General features: G+C 37.0%; 1 protein-coding gene across 1 annotated transcript; it reads right to left on the bottom strand.

Moving 5' to 3' along the window:
* Positions 1-4,695: 4,695 nt before the first annotated feature.
* Positions 4,696-19,768, bottom strand: LOC129279367 (arylacetamide deacetylase-like). Its single transcript, XM_054915460.2, has 5 exons — positions 19,256-19,768; positions 15,236-15,381; positions 14,099-14,339; positions 10,113-10,176; positions 4,696-9,767 (listed from the first exon to the last, which is right to left on the bottom strand). The coding sequence occupies exons 2-5, from the start codon at positions 15,374-15,376 to the stop codon at positions 8,957-8,959; spliced, it is 1,257 nt and encodes a 418-aa protein (XP_054771435.2). The 5' UTR covers positions 15,377-15,381; positions 19,256-19,768; the 3' UTR covers positions 4,696-8,956.
* Positions 19,769-20,718: the final 950 nt, after the last annotated feature.

Below are 20,718 nucleotides of genomic sequence, written 5' to 3'. Positions count from 1 at the left end.
ATTCATGGCGACATGAAACGTTAAGATAGGCGCAATTTCGAACCCAACCGTCCATCTCGATCGGTGTGGCTCATGCGGAAAGGCAATCAATCCTGCAGTCGAGTTCATTGGCGGAGGTTCGAAACATGCCGATAACTTCCAGGTTAGTAGTCTGTTTCAACGCCTCCAAAACAGCCCTTTCGTGTCGAATGCAAAAGTACTGACGGGAAAAAATGCCTCGATCCTGTGATTTTGTTCAAGAAGTAAAAATGGTTGTGAGGAAGGAAAAAAAGAAGAGGAAGAAAAAAAGAGGAAAAATTGTAGGGAAGAAGAAAGAACAAAATATCAATTGGAGGTCTGGGCCATGTCACTGTCATGCCTTGTCGTTACGTAAAGGGCCGTCTTTCCCTCTTGTCATGGCGCTGCCTCTGATGGAAATATGCCTGGAAATGGTACTCCGGGCTGAAAATATTTACATCTAGATAAGTAAAGTAAAATTCACTGAGCACTTAATTGCCATAATGGCAAAGCTACCATAACTGTTGGAACTATCGAGCCCCAGATGTTGAAAACCGTTACAGACATTGAGCTTCATGACAGACACGCGATTAGTGGTTTAGTCTGAGAGCATCTCGCGTGTGTCGAGTCCGGTAGTGGTTTGTCTGTTAGTTTGTTTATAATCATTTGAAAGTTATATTTATTTGTTGGGGACAAGTCATTGTACTTATTAGGCCCCGGGGCTTTGTTTGGCCCTCCACCTAATATATTTTGTACAGGTACCATATTCGTTTATCCATTGTTTTAATTTGTAAGCAGTTCTATTTATATTTAATTATATTTTTATTGTATTTTTTTCATTCATGTAACTTTTATTGAACTGTGGAAAATGAATAAATATTTTTCAACAATGAAATGTCTAACTCTAACGATTATTTCTTTCTTTTCTGCGTTATACAGGCTTTTGTCGTCAGATTGTACGAGGATATTACGTTGCTACGTTAGCCAATCGGGATCAAAATGATCGACTGCGTACCGCTGAGTCTGGCCATCTCAACGTTCATTGTGGTCCATCAGGATTTGATTCCTACTGGATTGAATTAAATACAGATGGCGTCTTTCAGCTTGGTCTAAGCGGGAACTCAACTCCAATAGCAACAATTCTTGGAAGAAAGAACGAGGTCTTGGAGACTATTCTGATAAGACCACGATCTGCTCGAGGTGTAGAGTGGATGATCGACCTTCCCTGTAGGGATGATTAACGACAGGCAGATTCCCTTAACCCATAGGCGGATCCAGGGGGCGAGGGTCCCCCCCCCCCCCCCCCGCCCTATTGGCGGAGCCAAAAAAATTGGGGAAGAAAGAAAAAAAAGGGAAAAGAGGAGAAAAAAGGAGGATGACGAGTGCACAAAATAAGATGAGGGGAAGACTTGGAAAAAATAATTTAAAAAAATGTCATGTCACTATTTTCGCTCGCGCTCGCATTGCCTTGTAAGTGATTTGCATAGACTATATGGAGCTTAAAATATCAAATTTTTAAGTCAATATACAAAAAATATATTTCAGCTTGGAAATCGAACTTTGATTTACAAATTGTTTTTTAAAAAGTGCTCTGTAAAAATTTATGTTTTAGGGTCTGAATATTAGCATTTTCTGTCAGGTACTATTTTCCTGTATCACATAAATTTCTCGAAATATCCCTATTCAGGTCAGATTGTCAAAACGTATCAACTAGCGCTGCACGCTCGCATTTTGATTGATGAGTTTTGTATATCTCGATACTAATTCTACAACAAACTACTTAAAATCCCCATTTCATGGCAGTTTATCAAAAATTTCGGCTCACGAATTGCGCTCGCATTAATTGTTGTAAATATATTAACCCATGCATCTTATTCATAATTACAAAAGTGCTTTAAATTTTCAGTTTTCAGGCCATAATATTAACATATTTCGCACTCTCATTAGGCTTATTAGATTAATAAATGATATTAATCTAATAATCAAATTGTCCCTTTTTCATAATGTAATATAGACAAGTTTTATCTCGCGCTTCGGAATAGAAATAGGAAGATAGTCATCATTTTCATATGGTGACATAATTTTCTTAGAATGTCCCAATCCTAAGTCAAAATTCAAAGTAATAATAATGAAACTTATCAGCTCTTTTTAACTGTGATCCATATCCACCTCACAATTTTCCTACAAAAAGCTTGAAAACAGCTTAAATTGACCTTTTTTCAGATCAGAATATCAGATATTTTAAGCGCGCGCTTCGCGCTCGCTTTATCGATTTTCATGATAAAAAAGATATTTAGAATGCCCAAACTCTAGATCGAAATCTGAAACACGCGCGCGCATGTTTATTCAGATACGCAGCTTGATCTCTATTTAAATCATCCAGTTTCAGATAACAATATCAAATATTTTCTGCTCGCGCTTTGCGCTCGTATTAATGTAGGAAGATTTCCAATTACTGTTCCTTTTCATGATTTAAAAAACATGAATAGTTTTGAGGTGTAAATCTTAACTTTTTCCGCTCGCGCTTCGCATCGATTGTTTAGTTATATACTTATCCTTTTCACGATTACAAAAATAATTTCCATTCTTTAGGTAGAAATGTTACAATTTTCAGCTCGCGCTTCGCGCTCGCATTAGTTGCTTGTAGAAATATGTACCGTCTTCATGGCTAATTGCAAGCAGCCGTTAACAGATCATTTTTTTATCACATCAAAACGAAAATTAAAATTTTCTGCTCGCGCTTCGCGCTCGCAGTAATTATTTAGTTAGATACACAGTTTGTTTAGGATCACAAACATTGCCAAAAATGTTTAAATTTTAGTACAAATTACATGAAATAAATAAAAAATAATAACTCGCGCTTCGCGCTATTTTAATAAGGATTATGAGATTATTATATATTTATATTGATTTATAAGAATAAAGCTTGAAGTGACTATTAGGACTACCCCTTCAAAGAAACAAACAAAATTCAACTTCGAGCGGCCGATCGGGGAAAATGTGACTGAAGAAAAAAAATGTCAATAGCAAGACGAGAAACTTACGCCACCCCCCCCAAAAAAAAATATATAATAATAATAAATCAATAAAAAATATTAATAATAACAAATAACAAACATGCGCCACTAATATTTTTCTGACCATGTGTTTTTCTCATTTTTCCTGAAAAGTTAAAGGAGGAAGTTCACCCTGAGGATAAGGTGATGACACTACATCAAATAAGCCAGTAAGCTAAGGAATTTGAAACATCGCTCTTTTTTAATTCCTTATAGCCCACCACTAATAATAATAATGCACGAAAATCAAACAAGTGCTACAATAATTTTGATTGAAATTCACACACCTATTTTAAAAGTAACATTGATATCACACACTATTCCAAAAACACGTGTACATTCATCTTGAAAGGCTCGGAAATGAAAGGGATATATCAGTCATTGTTATTGATCATAATTCTAAACTATTCTAATGTATTCAAAGTATGATTACATGTAGGTATTAATCAATGAGAAACAAAGTCTCAGATATCATTTACAGAAATTTTACACAATACATAAGTGTTCTATTGCTGCATTTATCAGAACAGAACATACAAAATATAGATAAGATTAGAATAGAATAGGATAGAACAGACTAGAATATAGAATAGAACAGAAAATAATAGAATAGTCTTTTAGAATAGAACAATCTATTCCATTTCGACATTAAATTCGAAATCAAAAACATAAATTCAATACTGTTTGAATGAATTAAAAACGCAATACGATTAAATAGAAAATCAAAAATTCAATAGCAAGTCTTAAAGGGTTTCTGGAAAACGAAGACCATAGGCTTCAGTCAAACCTCGCCCAACGATTTTTGTCGAACGGGCTGTAAAAAACCCTATCGGTGGCCGAGCAGTGCCATGTCGATTACCTATTACACAATACCAAATTTGGGTCGAATCCGGAACTTTTCTGTTTTTCGTCCGAGCAGTGACCGGCTGACGACCACTGATCTCAGATCAGTGCTGACGACCCACCGATTCCGGGCGGTTTCTCACCGGCCTATATCTAAGTAATCGCCCGGCCGGTCGTGAATTCGCCGCGACCGGTGAACGCTCGACAGCCTTTGATCAAACGAGTTCAATTTTCGACCTAAATCGTTCGACGGTGACCACTCGATTAGGTCGGCGCCCGGACGGCGACCACCCAGGCACCGAGCGGCGAGAAAAAAGTGAGCAGTCATCGCCAGAATTTTAACTCCGCGCTAAATATTTAGCGGCGACCGAGCGATGCCCCAAAAACCAGTGGTGCCGGGACGGCCAGGCGAAATTGACTAGAAATTCCCCAACCGTTCGCCGAGCAGGCTTATTGGGGGGGGGGGGGTGACCTTAGCCTAATACCCAGACACGTAGCGCTCTCGTATGAACACGCCGTTCGCTAACCAGTCTTCGGCCTTCGTTTTCCAAACTGGTTGTTGGATGCCTGGAAAACGAAGAACAGAGATCGCATCTGTGATCACGTGAGAACTTTGAGATGACTGATCATCGGTCCACGGTCTTCGTTTGCCAGACACACAATAGCCAGTTTGGAAAACAAAGTCCGAAGACTGGATACCACATGGCGTGTTGAATGTTCATACGAGTGCGCTACGGGTCTTTGGTCTTCGTTTTCCAGACACCCAGTCCTAAATGAGACATTTCTGACGAGTTGAAAATAAAGTTCATTGAGTTCGTACCTGTTTTATTTGATTGGAAAGACACATGTAAAAAACACACAAAAGGAAAAAAGATCAACGTGTAATTATCACGTCCTCATCACAAAACAGATATAGTGATATTGAATTGCTGGAGTACTGTTATTTCATAAGTATATTTTAGAAACATTTCAGAAGCCTCGGCGATTATTTCTGTTCAAATGCTTGATATTGCATAAAATAGTATCACCTCGCTTTATAATGTTAATATATATTTTTTTATTATATAAACAGTTTTAACAATAGGATATAGTGTTAAACTTAAACATAAAACACAATAAATTATAAATAACATACATAAGGATTGTAATACTTTTAAGCCATTGTGACACAAATTTGGCCCACTTAAAAAATCCATTCATTTAGGCTAGAAGAGCAAATACTTTTTGTATTCCCTTACATAATTCATGGTACGATTTGCACATTCATTCAGTATACAAACAATGCATAGGCATACACGATATCCACTCCGTGGGGGTGAACTCCTAAAATGCGGTGTGGAGCGAGAATTGCTAAGCAAGTTAAGTTATATTAAATTTAACCTTATTGGGCAAAACTACAACTTGTACCAGTGTACTTTACTATTATTTACTATCGAGTTGAATAAAGGATTATAGCCAATGAAGTTCCTTGTCAATTTTTGATAATTATTTGTGACCAGTTGTACATGTACATTATTATGCCATCACATAAATTTAGTTATGTTAGGTAAGTTCGTGATACCTTGGATGTTGTCTCGTAGAACCTTGCGCTGACGCTTACTGGCTTAGCATCCGGGATTCAAAACTTTTCGCACCAATTCCTTTGAAAATACAAGTCAAATCACGATGATGAGCTGTGAGGCTTTTGTCGAAAGTTGGTGGACCGGGACAGCATCGGAATCTCTTGACTCTGGACAACGACATATTTGCAATTGTTCTTCCAAGGCAAATCTGATGATATGCTGCCCCCAATGAGTCGAATAAAGGATTAAGGCCAATGAAATTCCTTGTCAATATCATTTTGACAATTATTTTTGACACATTGTACATAATATGCCATCACATAGTTATGCAACACATGATCTGGGATTCTGAACTTGTCGCATTTCCTAGGAGGAAACATAAGCCTGTTCACGGTTGTAAAACTGCGCACGAGCAGAAAAAGGTAATTTGAGATAAACCATGAAGGTGGCTTTCAAATTCACTGACATAGGCATTTGTGATTCGATGATTATTCATGTATTCCTTTCAAAATATTCAATTTATCACATCCAAGCTGAAGAGTAGTAAATAGAACCTTCATAATCACTGGTATTTGACAGTAGCCTAAACAATAGTCATATGTGCCAAAGGCAGACAATAAAACAAATTTCCAAACTTTATCCCTGATGTACTACTCTAGTCACCTGGTCTAAACAATGCCTTTTGTTCTTAGAATTTGAATACTCTACCGGTAAAGCTTACGCAACATCTACATTTGAAAATGATAGTGCTTATCCAAATGAAAAATCACAACTGGTCAATTGAGAAAAGTCGATCATGAGCTAACCGTGAACTGGCTTATTCCTTTGAAAACACAAGTCAAATCACAATGATGAGCTGAGAGGCTTTTGTCGAAAGTTGGTGGACCGGGACAGCATCAGAATCTCTTGATTCTGGACAACGACATATTTGCAATTGTTCTTCCAAGGCAAATCTGATGATATACTGCCCCCAATGAGTTGAATAAAGGATTAAAGCCAATAAATTCCTTGTCAATATCATTTTGACAATTATTTTTGACACATTGTACATAATATGCCATCACATAGTTATGCAACACATGATCTGGGATTCTGAACTTGTCGCATTTCCTAGGAGGAAACATAAGCCTGTTCACGGTTGTAAAACTGCGCACGAGCAGAAAAAGGTAATTTGAGATAAACCATGAAGGTGGCTTTCAAATTCACTGACATAGGCATTTGTGATTTGATGATTAGTCATGTTTTCCTTTCAAAATATTCATTTTATCACATCCAAGCTGAAGAGTAGTAAATAGAGCCTTCATAATCACTGGTATTTGACAGTAGCCTAAACAATAGTCAAATGTGCCAAAGGCAGACAATAAAACAGATTTCCAAACTTTATCCCTGATGTACTATTCTAGTCACCTGGTCTATACAATGCCTTTCGTTCTTAGAATTTGAATACTCTACCGGTAAAGCTTACGCAACATCTACATTTGAAAATGATAGTGCTTATCCTAATGAAAAATCACAACTGGTCAATTGAGAAAAGTCGATCATGAGCTAACCGTGAACTGGCTTATTCCTTTGAAAACACAAGTCAAATCACAATGATGAGCTGAGAGGCTTTTGTCGAAAGTTGGTGGACCGGGACAGCATCAGAATCTCTTGATTCTGGACAACGACATATTTGCAATTGTTCTTCCAAGGCAAATCTGATGATATACTGCCCCCAATGAGTTGAATAAAGGATTAAAGCCAATAAATTCCTTGTCAATATCATTTTGACAATTATTTTTGACACATTGTACATAATATGCCATCACATAGTTATGCAACACATGATATGGGATTCTGAACTTGTCGCATTTCCTAGGAGGAAACATAAGCCTGTTCACGGTTGTAAAACTGCGCACGAGCAGAAAAAGGTAATTTGAGATAAACCATGAAGGTGGCTTTCAAATTCACTGACATAGGCATTTGTGATTTGATGATTAGTCATGTTTTCCTTTCAAAATATTCATTTTATCACATCCAAGCTGAAGAGTAGTAAATAGAGCCTTCATAATCACTGGTATTTGACAGTAGCCTAAACAATAGTCAAATGTGCCAAAGGCAGACAATAAAACAGATTTCCAAACTTTATCCCTGATGTACTATTCTAGTCACCTGGTCTATACAATGCCTTTCGTTCTTAGAATTTGAATACTCTACCGGTAAAGCTTACGCAACATCTACATTTGAAAATGATAGTGCTTATCCTAATGAAAAATCACAACTGGTCAATTGAGAAAAGTCGATCATGAGCTAACCGTGAACTGGCTTATTCCTTTGAAAACACAAGTCAAATCACAATGATGAGCTGAGAGGCTTTTGTCGAAAGTTGGTGGACCGGGACAGCATCAGAATCTCTTGATTCTGGACAACGACATATTTGCAATTGTTCTTCCAAGGCAAATCTGATGATATACTGCCCCCAATGAGTTGAATAAAGGATTAAAGCCAATAAATTCCTTGTCAATATCATTTTGACAATTATTTTTGACACATTGTACATAATATGCCATCACATAGTTATGCAACACATGATATGGGATTCTGAACTTGTCGCATTTCCTAGGAGGAAACATAAGCCTGTTCACGGTTGTAAAACTGCGCACGAGCAGAAAAAGGTAATTTGAGATAAACCATGAAGGTGGCTTTCAAATTCACTGACATAGGCATTTGTGATTTGATGATTAGTCATGTTTTCCTTTCAAAATATTCATTTTATCACATCCAAGCTGAAGAGTAGTAAATAGAGCCTTCATAATCACTGGTATTTGACAGTAGCCTAAACAATAGTCAAATGTGCCAAAGGCAGACAATAAAACAGATTTCCAAACTTTATCCCTGATGTACTATTCTAGTCACCTGGTCTATACAATGCCTTTCGTTCTTAGAATTTGAATACTCTACCGGTAAAGCTTACGCAACATCTACATTTGAAAATGATAGTGCTTATCCTAATGAAAAATCACAAAGGTCAATTGAGAAAAGTTGATCATGAGCTAGCCGTGAACTGGCTTATTCCTTTGAAAACACAAGCCAAATCACAATGATGAGCTGAGAGGCTTTTGTCGAAAGTTGGTGGACCGGGACAGCATCAGAATCTCTTGACTCTGGACAACGACTTATTTGCAATTGTTCTTCCAAGGCAAATCTTCTGATGACATGCTGCCCCAGTCCACCAACTTTCGACAAAAGCCTCTCAGCTCTCCATTTTGATTTGAATTGCATTTTCAAATAGTTTCCCCCGGAGTAAAAGCGAAAACTCCCGATAATCAAACATTTGGAGGAAACAGTCCCAAAGTGTTATACGACGCGTTAATGAATTCTAGGAGGGAAGTGGTACTTTCTGATTCAACAATTCCACCTTCAGTCACCACTCAAATGGCATCACGGTGAGTAGTTCTGTATATGAGTAACAAGATTGTGATCTTCAGTAATTCGACTACAAATTAATTCATTCGTATTTCATACGTGTTTTGAGATAAAATCAATGACGTCACTAAGCATTTCTTTCCCGACTTCGAATTGCACATTTTTGGTTGCCCATATCACACCATGAAAAGCCGACTCGTAGTCCTTGTGGTGTACTTTCACCCCAGCATCACTCAGCCTCCTCGCGTAATGCACCCCATCGTCTCTGAGACAATCGAACCCGCACGTGACTATCATTGCCTGAGGTAAGCCTTTCAGGTCATCTCTGACAATCGGCGCGAAGCGCGGATCGAGATAGAACTCCTGAACGTGGTTCCACACTTCGTCCGACCCGGCTCGGCGCTCCATCTCCTCCCACTGTTTGGTGTGCTTCTCGGAAACGCGCATCCCCTTCGGGATCAGATCCCGATCGACGTACTTGAAGACGGGCGAGGTGTCCAGGAGATCCTGCGAGACGTGATCGTTCAGGAGCACTGATCGGTGCACCATTGTCGAGTCGATCTTCCCGTGGAGATACAGCGCAACGAAGTCGCTAACTCTCCCCCGCGTCAACGCGCCATGATCACCGAACTCCGCCTCGTACTTCTGGTAGGAGTGTGAGTAAAAGTCAAGCTGCTGGAGCCCAGGGTAGACAAGAATTTGAAGCTTGATGTTGGGAAGGGTGGCGTCATCGTGGATCGCTTGGGAGACTCCGGCAGCGAAGTTCCCACCCGCGCTGTCACCGGAAATGGCTATCCGTTGCACGTCAACGCCGAATGTGTGAGCGTTCTTGAGGAACCACGTGGTGGCACGCAGATTGTCATAGTAACCGGTGGGGAAAGGATGCTCAGGGGCCAGCCGATAGCTAATGATAAACAAGGAGACAGAGAGAACAAGTCTGTGGGTGTCGTTTACCGATCATAGCACTTGGTACAGGATATTTGAGAATACTGAGAAGCATTAACTTTTATTTACACCTCTTACAAATGAAAATTATGACGTACATGAAGCACCTTCTCAGTGAATTCGCCAACAAATTTTTGAACTGATGCGATTATTGGAGTATTTGGAACATGATCGTTTCTAAAAAAAGGAAACGTGAAATTAGCTTGTTGTTATGAATGGCTATCAAGTTAAATAACTTGTCCAATAATGTCAGCGTAGATACATTTTGCAATTTATTAATCTGATGAAATAGAACAATACTTACTCGATTGAAACAAGGAACATGTCGAGTCGTTCTGCCATTGTTCGCGTCAGACCGTCATAGGAATCTGGAAATATAAATATCAAAATACATTAAACACCGTCATTTGTACATATTTTTGTTGTTTTCTTTTCATGCACATCAAGATCAATAGTTATTTATCATCTATGTATTTTTTCATGAGGGAAGGGGACTGAAATTAACAAGTACATCTATTACGTTCCCGGGAATGAAATTCGGGTCGAATCCCCCCCCCCCCCCGAGGTAAAACAAAACTTTGGTGGCACTCTTTATTCAATGATTATCATTTAATTAGGGGAATAAGCAAAACGGAGTTGACACAGAAGATTGATAATGATAGCCGAGTCAACAAGAATGAATGCCCTTGTAAGATTACAAGAGGGTGAATGATTATCATTGTTATCTTGCGAGTAAGTATGCATACGGTTGTCTGGCTGGTAGCATACACTAATATTACATTATTGGAGTTTGATAATCGGTAAACTGAACTTGATTTCTTCGTTAATGAACAATAAGTGTCTCTCAAAGTATTTAGAACGAGTCACACTGCAAAAACTCCGGTGTTGATTTACCATCAGCCCAGAATTCAATCTATATATGTCCACACCAGAGAAGTGTTAAACAAAACCGGTTTGGGTTTGGTCCAGATAGGTGTTTATGGGCGATTCCACACTAGAACTTCAAAAATATCATAAATTTCAACATGCTTTCAATAAGTCATAAGTAGTGTAATATTTTACTATGATACCTAAATTTTATTAAAATTATGAGTTTTAACCAAAGGTGAAGTCAGATATAGTTTTTTTTTTAGGGGACAATGAAATTTTCAATAATTTTGCTAATTAAATAGTCAAGTACAAATACTGCCTGAAACAATTATTGGCAAACCACGAGAAGATTGAAAATATTGCAGGTCAATGGAATAATGTATCATTGATGGTTCCAAATCATATCTACAACATTTTCATGATCCATAATAGGGGCAGCCCTGATTTTTCCGAACCTATTTTTGGCAATGTCCCGTACGACACATGAAAATGCAAAAGTTTATCCTACAATTTTATTTTTGATGATGCAATTTCACAATATCAGTTTCTCTTTCTTTGACCCATGGGTGATCGATTTACCCCATAAGGATCTAATTACTGCCCTTCATTTTTCAATAATTGTCCATTAAAAATTGTCCCGTACGACACAGTGTGTGTCATACGGGACATGTCCCGTACAACACACACTATATAATGCATTTAATTGCAGGATTTGAATTCAGAAACTATAGATAGTAGGCCTATTTTAATTCAAGTAATTGATTTGACATAAAGTGAACTGAAAAAGTACTTTTTTATCTCCATAGAACATGACATAGGTGTTTCTATCCATTTTAATTGATTTCATTTAGGCGTATTCTTTTGTGAATCCCGTCAGCTAAACTGATGATTTTTACTGGTCAGAGCAGGTTAATTTCTTTGTCATTGAGCATGAAAAGAAAACCTTTATAATTGATTCACCCTAGCCTGGAAGATTACTTCCTCTTGCATGCTAATGTGGAATTATTATGAGATGTAAAATAAAAATTGCATATCAATCATCTATTTGGACTTCCCTTGATGATCACTAATTTTTTATATACAGTATTGAAACTCATTACTTTTTTCAAGTTGTAAAAAAAATCTGGAAAATAAGAAAAACCATGTTGTTCAAAAAAAAATCTGGAAAATAAGACAAACCATATGGTTTCATGAAATGCAGAAAGGTTTGAAAAAGTAGAACCGCATTTCTTTAGAAAAAAATATTTTGTGGAATTACAAGTGACAGTTGTGACATATATCATGTATATATACATTTTAGGTGAAAATTATAACATTTTAGCCACATAATTTACACAAACAGTTTCATTCATTCATTGTTTAAATAGTGTATTGGAAATCATCAATTAATTCACTAAAATATAACTTCACACAAAACTTCAAGTTTTTCAGCTCGTAAACATGCTGTGAACCCTTGTACATTTCCCATCATGAAAAAAACATGATAACATATTGTTCCCGATTGTATATATTGAGGTTACTTAATTATATTGTCCTGAATGACTACTTATTAAAAGAATTTTCATTAAAAAGGAAGAATTTAGGGGCAATGCTCCCATTCCGATTGATAAAAAGTTCATTGTTTTATTCAGGCTGCCCAGTACAACACGCAAGTGCCTGTACAACACACAAGTTTCCCGTACGACACACAAGTGTCCCGTAAGACACATTATTTTGTTTATGATATATTGACAGAAATATTCAGCCAATAGCGGTTTCTAACATAATGAATGTCTTTAGTTTGATAGGATTATCATTATCATCAGCCAAATAAAGTGATTGAAGAAGTCAAAGAGACATAAAGTAAGAAAGTTTGGCTTCAATTTAGAGATGTCCCGTACGACACATTTTGAGTGTCCCGTACGCCACAATGTTCTCGAAAATTTTAATTTGCTTTATTTATTCATGAATGTTTATTTTGCTTTCTTTCATAGATGTGTTTGTTCTTGGGTAATTGAATATCAATTTGAGTTCTGTTTCTATGAAAATTATCTATCCAACTCACAGACTTTAGAGTACAAACTTGAGGTTTCTAAAAAAGCCACTTTTTCTGCGTCCATACGACACATTACTATTTTAAATCTGTATTATACAGGATGTGAATTCAAGTCATGTTAAGTCTTGGTTTTTCTAACACTCTCGTAGTACTTGATGATCACCTTTAGTTACTGGAATATTTTTTGTTTTTCTTGTCAAAAAACTGTCAAATGTTCTCTAAATGCCCCGTACGACACGTATGGAATCACCCTTATACAAAACCAATTAGTATTAAAACAGCATCGGTTTGGTTCCAAATTGGTGTTGTTTCAATACTTCTCTGGTGTGGACATCTATGGCCGGGCTGGTGTTAAATCAACAACGATGTTTTTGCAGTGCAGTATAAGTATACCATTTAGCCTACATAAGATCTCAACCTTTATCTCATGAGCTTGTTTTTTCTCAATTAATATAATTTCGAGAAAATTCTGCTCAATTTTAGCACTACAGCGTTTCGATTGTACTGGTACGGGTACATGTCATACAACTAGATTTATTTATAAAGTAGGATGCAGAGTGAATGTTTAACTCTTTACACAGTCAATTGTGCCGATTCAAAGCTTATTCAAACCAGACCCATGTGAGCTAAAGAATAATAAATAAAATAGCCACTGAGCTTAAAATATAATAGTTCATCTGTAATAATCCTAAATATTCATTTCGACTTCAAAATCAATAAAAATTTGCAAATGTGAAAAAAAAAGAATTTCTACCAATGTCAAAATATGAAGTCGTGAAATCCCACCAAACACAAGAAAATCGGTTTCTTTGAGACCAATTTCATTGACTCCTGAAATCATTTTTAATAGATCTTAAAAGATACGTATTTCTTGCTCGAGTGATTTGAACCTAGAATTTTCAAACCCCGTATTTGCTTGTACCCTGAACATCCCATAAAAGTCTTCTCATGGAATGGGCCTAGAACTCTAGATCGGTCAATATTTTTTACACAAGTTTTATATCGTTCTAAACCCTATTACTATTTGTGTTTTCGGAACAACATACAAACAAAATCACCTTGGTCGACTTGTTAGGTTTCAGATGGGCGGTCACATTTACGGTGGCAGCGGTGGGATGGACCTCTATTTCACATTTTGGTTGCTAGGCAGAGGATGTGTTAAACCATACAACTACTTTGATAGGGTCTCATGCTTCTATATTTTGAATCGCCTTTCTTAAAGTTTTGGGGCGCTTTACACGTGTTTTTAACTGAAATTATCAAGGTTTACAAACTTAATGGTAAAACAACTAGTCTTTAGAGATGGTAGGGAAAAATAAAAACAATTTAAGACAGTCCTTATCCCAAATATTTTTTCTTTAACTTAAACAAGTACACATACTAACCAGGTGACCCCGTTACCATGCCTCCGCCGTGAATGAAAATAACACCCGGCTGCAGACCTTCCTTCCTCCTGATGGGTTCATACACACGAACTTTGACCCCATCAAAGTACGTGACCCTTGACCTGATGTTGGATCCCTTGACATTCTCCAGTGGTTTAGGCTCGATGTTTTCGATGATGAATCGCCTGGCTCTGATACGGGCAAAGATGTTGCCTTGGTGATAGAGTACATATAGATTTTCCTGCAAGTAGAAAAAGAGTACTTTGAATAACAAATCCAGCACAGAAAGAAAATAGCACGCTGTATAAAGCCCGTCAGTCGTATAAGATGTGACTACAGGCCTGTAGCATTAGATTTGTATTTTAATACTTGCAGATAGTAGGGCTAGCTAGTCAATTATCAATGCCTTGAGCTAGAACTAGTAATATCCAAGAAACATAGGAATACTATTGAAGGTCCGTTTGTACAGAGAAAGAGTGGTTCCATGACATTTGTTCCGGCGACAATTGCTCCGATGGAAAATCTGAACTTTAAGCCAAACATAAAATATAACCTCCAAAACTATATAAACCCTAATCTTTTACAATATTCTGAACCATAAACTGTATTACAATTCTAACTCTAAACTAATAATAATAATAATCCGCTTTTATATTGCGCTTAATACATCGGAAGAGGCGTCTAAGCGCTTTACAGACTACCCCGGTCATCGGACTCAATCAGTCATTCCCGCACACAATGTGTGCACATCCTCCACTCCCTGGGGAGTATTCCAGTCAGTCGCCGGTGAGGCGCTCACAGTACTGGACAAGCTACAATGACTTTCACATCCTACCGGGTACCCATTTGGCACCTGGGTCGAGAGTGGCAAAGTGTGGATTAACGCCTTGCCAAAGGAAGCCAGACCGTGGTGAGATTCGAACACACGACTCTCTGGAGACTATGCCCTCTGAGATATTATAAGAACGGTGCAAATGTCGCAGGAGCAGATGTCGCGTCACCGACAGGGTTGCGATACGTTTTAATCAAACTCAGATTGATTTCAAATTATGTAGCTGAGGGATATGAATTTACTGCAATTTGACTGGAATATACTGCAACTCTTCGCAAAAGGAAAATACGAGGTTGAGATCTTACAAAAAATTTGGGTATGACCAGCGATGCCATCAGTAGACGATATTTCCCAGGTTCTGACAGTCCATTTGGGACCCGGATGCTGCGCAGGTGCATAATGATTAATCCGACCACTACGCATGACGTCATCATTATTAGAACCATTTTGCCTGCATGAAGAGAAATATTTACAGAAAGATGGATAAATGATCAGTTCAAGCACTGGCGGATCCAGGGGAAGGGGGTGGGGGGCACAGCCGGATCTTGCCCCCCCCCCTTTCAGAGGTACAATTAAAATTTGTAATGTAAAAATGTCGTTAAAATAAAAATGTGCCCCCCCCCCCTTTGAAAGTGAAGACTTTTTTTTCTTGCTTGTCAAAAATTTTCGTGGACGAAATATCATAATTTTAGATTGAAAACCTTTTTTTTCTTGTCAAATTTTTGTCGGGAAAATGTGCCCCCCCCCCTTTGGAAAATCCTGGATCCGCCCCTGAGTTCAAGACTACACATAACATAATGAATGTGAATTAAGTATTTGGAGTTCCTGTTTAATCGACAGACTGCACTCAACAAAATACACTCATTTTCGCCAGACATAAATATTATAAAATTTTCATTTAGATCTTTTATTATTTATATGGACACTTTTTTTTCCTTTGTTTTTTTTTGTTTCACCTATCGTATTTACGAATCGCCATACTATTATTTTCGTATGTATTAACTTTGTAAGACATCGTTGAGGGGGCTTTTTTTTTTAAGATATGTTTTCTTATAGTCTCCTCATCTTCCTCATTCATTATTATGATGTTCTTATATTCTGTTCATTTACATGCCTTCATTTTTTTTCTATTCATTTGTTTTCTATGTTTTTTTTTATGTTATCAATTTCAAAGTTTTGTATATTCTACAATTGTGCATGTTAAGAGAAAAGAAATAAAAATAAATCTGAACTTTGAACTTTAGATCATCGCATAATTATGTTTAAATGTTTTTATAACCCACCAACATGAAAAACGACTGTATTTGTGTTTAGCATTGTTATGTTCATCGTTTTTAACAACTATACATATTTTTTTCATGTAGGAAGTTATGAGACAATAATAAGATATCAATATTTGGCAACGATCAAGATGTCTGAATATTATTTTTTGAACGACCACTCACGATATACATATTTACTTTTGTAGGTTGTTTTTTGTTTGAGTTGTTTCAGTTTCAATTCTTTTATATACTTCTAATTTAGTACCAGAAACTACTGAGTTTTTTCAAGGTGGGATATGGGAGAGCAAATTAGCTAGCTCGCTAAAGTATATACTTACGTCGAAAACAAGCTGAAAACAATATCTGTATTCGATAAATAGATAATTTATGTATTATGTTATGCTATACCTTCTCTATGTTAAATTTCAATTCGCCATTTCTCTTTGTATATAGATATATATCTGTATTATAATTGGAAATCTATGGAAAATGTATTGATGTATTACTGATTTATGCGACATGCAGTTATAAATATTCTTGTTTATGTTATCATTTTAAAACAAAATGTTCATGCCAAATGAATGAAGTTTGGTAATAAATTCAAAATTCAAATTCAATATTGTTCTGAATGAATCGATATCGTTTGCAAATTTGTTTTCTGTAAGGCGAGAGAGGAGATCAGAATAAGTAGAGCCACCATCATGCTTTCGGCAAATCTGGGAGCTGTGAGCGAGCACAATTTTTATAAATCTAATTTTGTGATAGATTTTGACATAATAATCAGAAAATCATATGATATCTCACCCTTTTCCCTTTCCTTTTTGTTTCTTTTACCCCCTTTTTTTTGTCTCTTGGTCGTGAAAAGTTCCCTCCCCACAAATGCAGTGCTTTGAATCGGCCCCGATAAAGAAAGAAATCACATCTAACCAGAACGTCAAAATCATTTGAGGTACGGGATTTTTATCTGACATTCCCACAGATAGGTGACTGAGTCATTTGTCACGATCGATCGAGGGAAGCCTACTGTACTGTGCATACCTCAAAGCTCAAAGTCACCTTCATGTCTATTTAGAGCACAGCAGTCGGTCGCCATACTTGCCTGATCTCAACATAATAATTATCATATTATGATGATCATCTTCCTCGTTCTTTGTCTCCTTATGTCCTTGTCAAATTATAATGGCGGCTCTGTGGTTATTGCATTTAGGAACTGGTGAGGTAATGGATTTGTTGGCGATTATGATAGTTGTGCCCGACCACAAAATGATCAATATCAACCAATTTGTTGGTTAGAAATTAGACACGTTAGATTACACTAGATTTTTGGCTGATAATATGAACCGTTTATCGGTTGGTCATAATTATATTTCAACAACAGATTGGTTACTTTGACCAACGGCGTATAATTACCTTTTCTGATAAAATGCTCCGCCAAAAGGGGGCAAGAGTCGGCCCCTGCCAATCATTTTATTTTCTGCCTATTTCCGCTTTCGGTATAGTCCCATTTCAGTTTCACGTAAGATGAGTCTAATTGCTTCCTTTCAAGATGTCCTTTGAATTACATTATTGTAGGCGTTATGTTGCAATTTTGCACATTAAATCTAACGATCGTATTGCTTTTCTTCCTTATCTTTATACTGGAAAAGCTATAAAATTGTTATATTTCCTGGGTAACATTTATAATAACTATTAGTATATTGGTGCAATAGACCTACATGTATATGGAAATCAGGATTCAAAGAAAACAATTGCAAATAAGTGTTATCATTAATAAAAAAAAATATATATGAATACTAACAAAAACTCTTTTTTTTTAAATCCACATTATTTTGAAGAGCTGGGAGATATAGAGTTATAGGCTTACAATTTTAATGATTTTTACGGTGACAGATTTTTATTAAATCTAACATTTGTTTTAATAATTATTGGCGGTGCTAACTGCGGTGTTTATGCCGCTATATCCCGCGTTGATGTCTACGCAGCTATATCCGTCGTCCTGGTTTGGATTATTTGGAATATATTAATGGGGGACATGTACACTATAAAAACAAATCAGTCAAAAATGACTAGTTAATAGGGTCAGCTTGGTGCAACTGTCATATTCACATTTGACTATTTTCTAGTCGTATTTTTCTAGAACAGAGTTATTTCTAACTAGAATATATGTCAGAAATGTGGCTATATAGCATATCAGTTGCACCCAGCTGACTACTTAATTGTCTAGTCAATTTGACTGATTTGTTTTAAGAATGTAGACCTGTAAAATTCTCAATAGACATGCAGCTTTGATATTTTCCACTTGTAATGTATATCGGTCAGAGTGATACACTAGTACAAGGAATAGATGAAACTCGAATGAATTAATTTTGATTGATTAGGCGTTCCATATTAAATGGGGACTGTGTTTATTTGCACGAGAACCCCCATTTTCATATATCCATGGCTTTATAGACACATCAAGCGTGTACATCTCGGCATTTATTATTATCATTATTTTAATTACCATTATGTAAAAAATATCAGACGAGCACTATATGAAGAAGGGGGTGACCCCAAACACTCATATATGAAGAACGGGGTGGCCCCCTACAATTATAGCAATTTGAATAGATTTTTAGATAAAATAGAAATCCTACAAGGTCTATAAGTTAAATCTCAATGGCCGGCACAGACTTACTGTAAATTTGTAAACGTTATCAATATCAATATTTCAACAACCTAGACGTTCGTGTATTGTTTTAATGGACGTGATATGCTGTGATCAATTATCTTTATCATTTATTTGATAGGGCCTAATCTGCAATTAAAACATATAATTTGCAACAATTTTGCTTTCTAACTTATGAAAAACAATACAGTAAGAAATTATTGACCCATCAAGTGTAGACGTAGTCTACATACATATACTACATGTATTCAAATATTTAGACATATAGCTTTATATGCATGCTCCCGCACATGTAGTATGATGCTATGTACTATTTATGTCTAAGTGACATGCACTCAAGTATGATGTACTTGAGATTCGTTTGACCAACTCAAGAACAATTTATGTATTCTTACCTTGATTAATTCACTGCTTTCTGTCGACGGTGTAAGTTGGTCTGACAATCGACATCAATTAAGCTCAGTCCATCCGATCACTTTCCCCGTAAATTTTACCTCATCGATCATGAAGACCACTCCAAATTCCTGCTATGTGGTTTATTAGCTGGACGCGTAACAATTCAATGGCCAACGCGTACGAGTCTTTCACGAGACGGGAGATTTAAGTGCTTTCATGATGACTATTCGCCGTGTAGTAGGCATACTTATAATACACTAAGTAATAGTAATAGTACAGAAATACAGATGGTCAGTCAATAAAAGACTGGCCAGACTACGATGACTCAGCTAGCTCAGTAAATAATGGTATAGAAATTGGCAGAGCGTTCAATGTCAATGTGCAGCCGGTGTACGACTAGATAGGTTTACACGAAACCTCGATCGCAGCATGCAAGGGGGTGCAAGGGTACTTTCAAAGTGCTGTCAAATCCGAAGCTAGTGTAGATTAAACCCAAGTCCATTCGAGTGTACAGTGTGCACATGCATATTGTGTATACTCTATCCATATCATAATCAGCGAGCGACCGAGTATTAATAGAGCGACTTGTACAGTACAGTACGTGGTTTGCGGCGCCCCTACATCATGGTAATAGCAACGCGCTCCATGGAACCAGATTCTGTATACGAGTAATTCTCCCTCCCGAAAACTGGCGTCTCTTCGTGGCGCCGCGCTCATAAAAGCCCCTGGATAAAAGGACGCCAATAATTTCCCTCTCCGTGTCTTTTCCTTATTCCTGGCACGGGTTTCATTATTTTTTATATGGGATTTGTAGAGGTGAAGAAATGCTGTTCCTTAATTGAATGTTAATTAGTACGAAAAATATATTGTTACATCATTAACAAGACACTTTTCTTTATTCTCTCAATTTTCTCTTGATTATCGATATCCTCTTCCGTTTCATTTTATGGCTACGGGACAACTTTTTATTCCAGAAAGTTTAGAGGGGCGGTCATCTCCCCGTGACGCCGCCCCTGATCGAGGGCTGAGGGGCTCCTGTATGGCTCCCCTAAATTCAAATTAGTCAGATTAAATTTAATTGAATTCCATATAGGGCCTACTGGATTATCCGCATTTTAACATACAATGACAAACAGACAAACTGGCGGGAAAAAAATGAATATAATAAATAATGATATATGTATAAAATAATAACGATAATAGATAAAATATTTTTTTGAAAATGAATGTTTATAGGTATAAGAGTATATTTCATAACTATGTATAATATGTTCATATACATACATGTATATAATTCATTATTGCATTCAGAGGAGGAAGAAAAAGAGCTTTCCGCCCCCACACGATTAGAACGGGAAGGTTGTGACGGCGAAGGACATGGGAGGGGGGTTATGGGGAGGGGTAGAGGGCAGGGGAGCACAAGCCATTGGGTTGGAAGGGGGATTGTATTATTCTTTTGTTT

Source organism: Lytechinus pictus, chromosome 16 (assembly GCF_037042905.1).
Source record: "Lytechinus pictus isolate F3 Inbred chromosome 16, Lp3.0, whole genome shotgun sequence".
NCBI classification, from domain to species: domain Eukaryota; kingdom Metazoa; phylum Echinodermata; class Echinoidea; order Temnopleuroida; family Toxopneustidae; genus Lytechinus; species Lytechinus pictus.
Note: the sequence above shows the minus strand (reverse complement) of the source record. Positions and strands in the feature narration are given on the sequence as shown.

Coding starts and splice junctions, on each gene's coding strand:
- LOC129279367 (XM_054915460.2), bottom strand. CDS start 15,376: ATGGTTCTAATAATGATGACGTCATGCGTAGTGGTCGGATTAATCATT. Junction 14,340..15,235: donor TGGTCATACCCAAATTTTTT/GTAAGATCTCAA, acceptor TTCTACTTGCAG/GAAAATCTATATGTACTCTA. Junction 9,768..10,112: donor ATGTTCCTTGTTTCAATCGA/GTAAGTATTGTT, acceptor GTTTATCATTAG/CTATCGGCTGGCCCCTGAGC.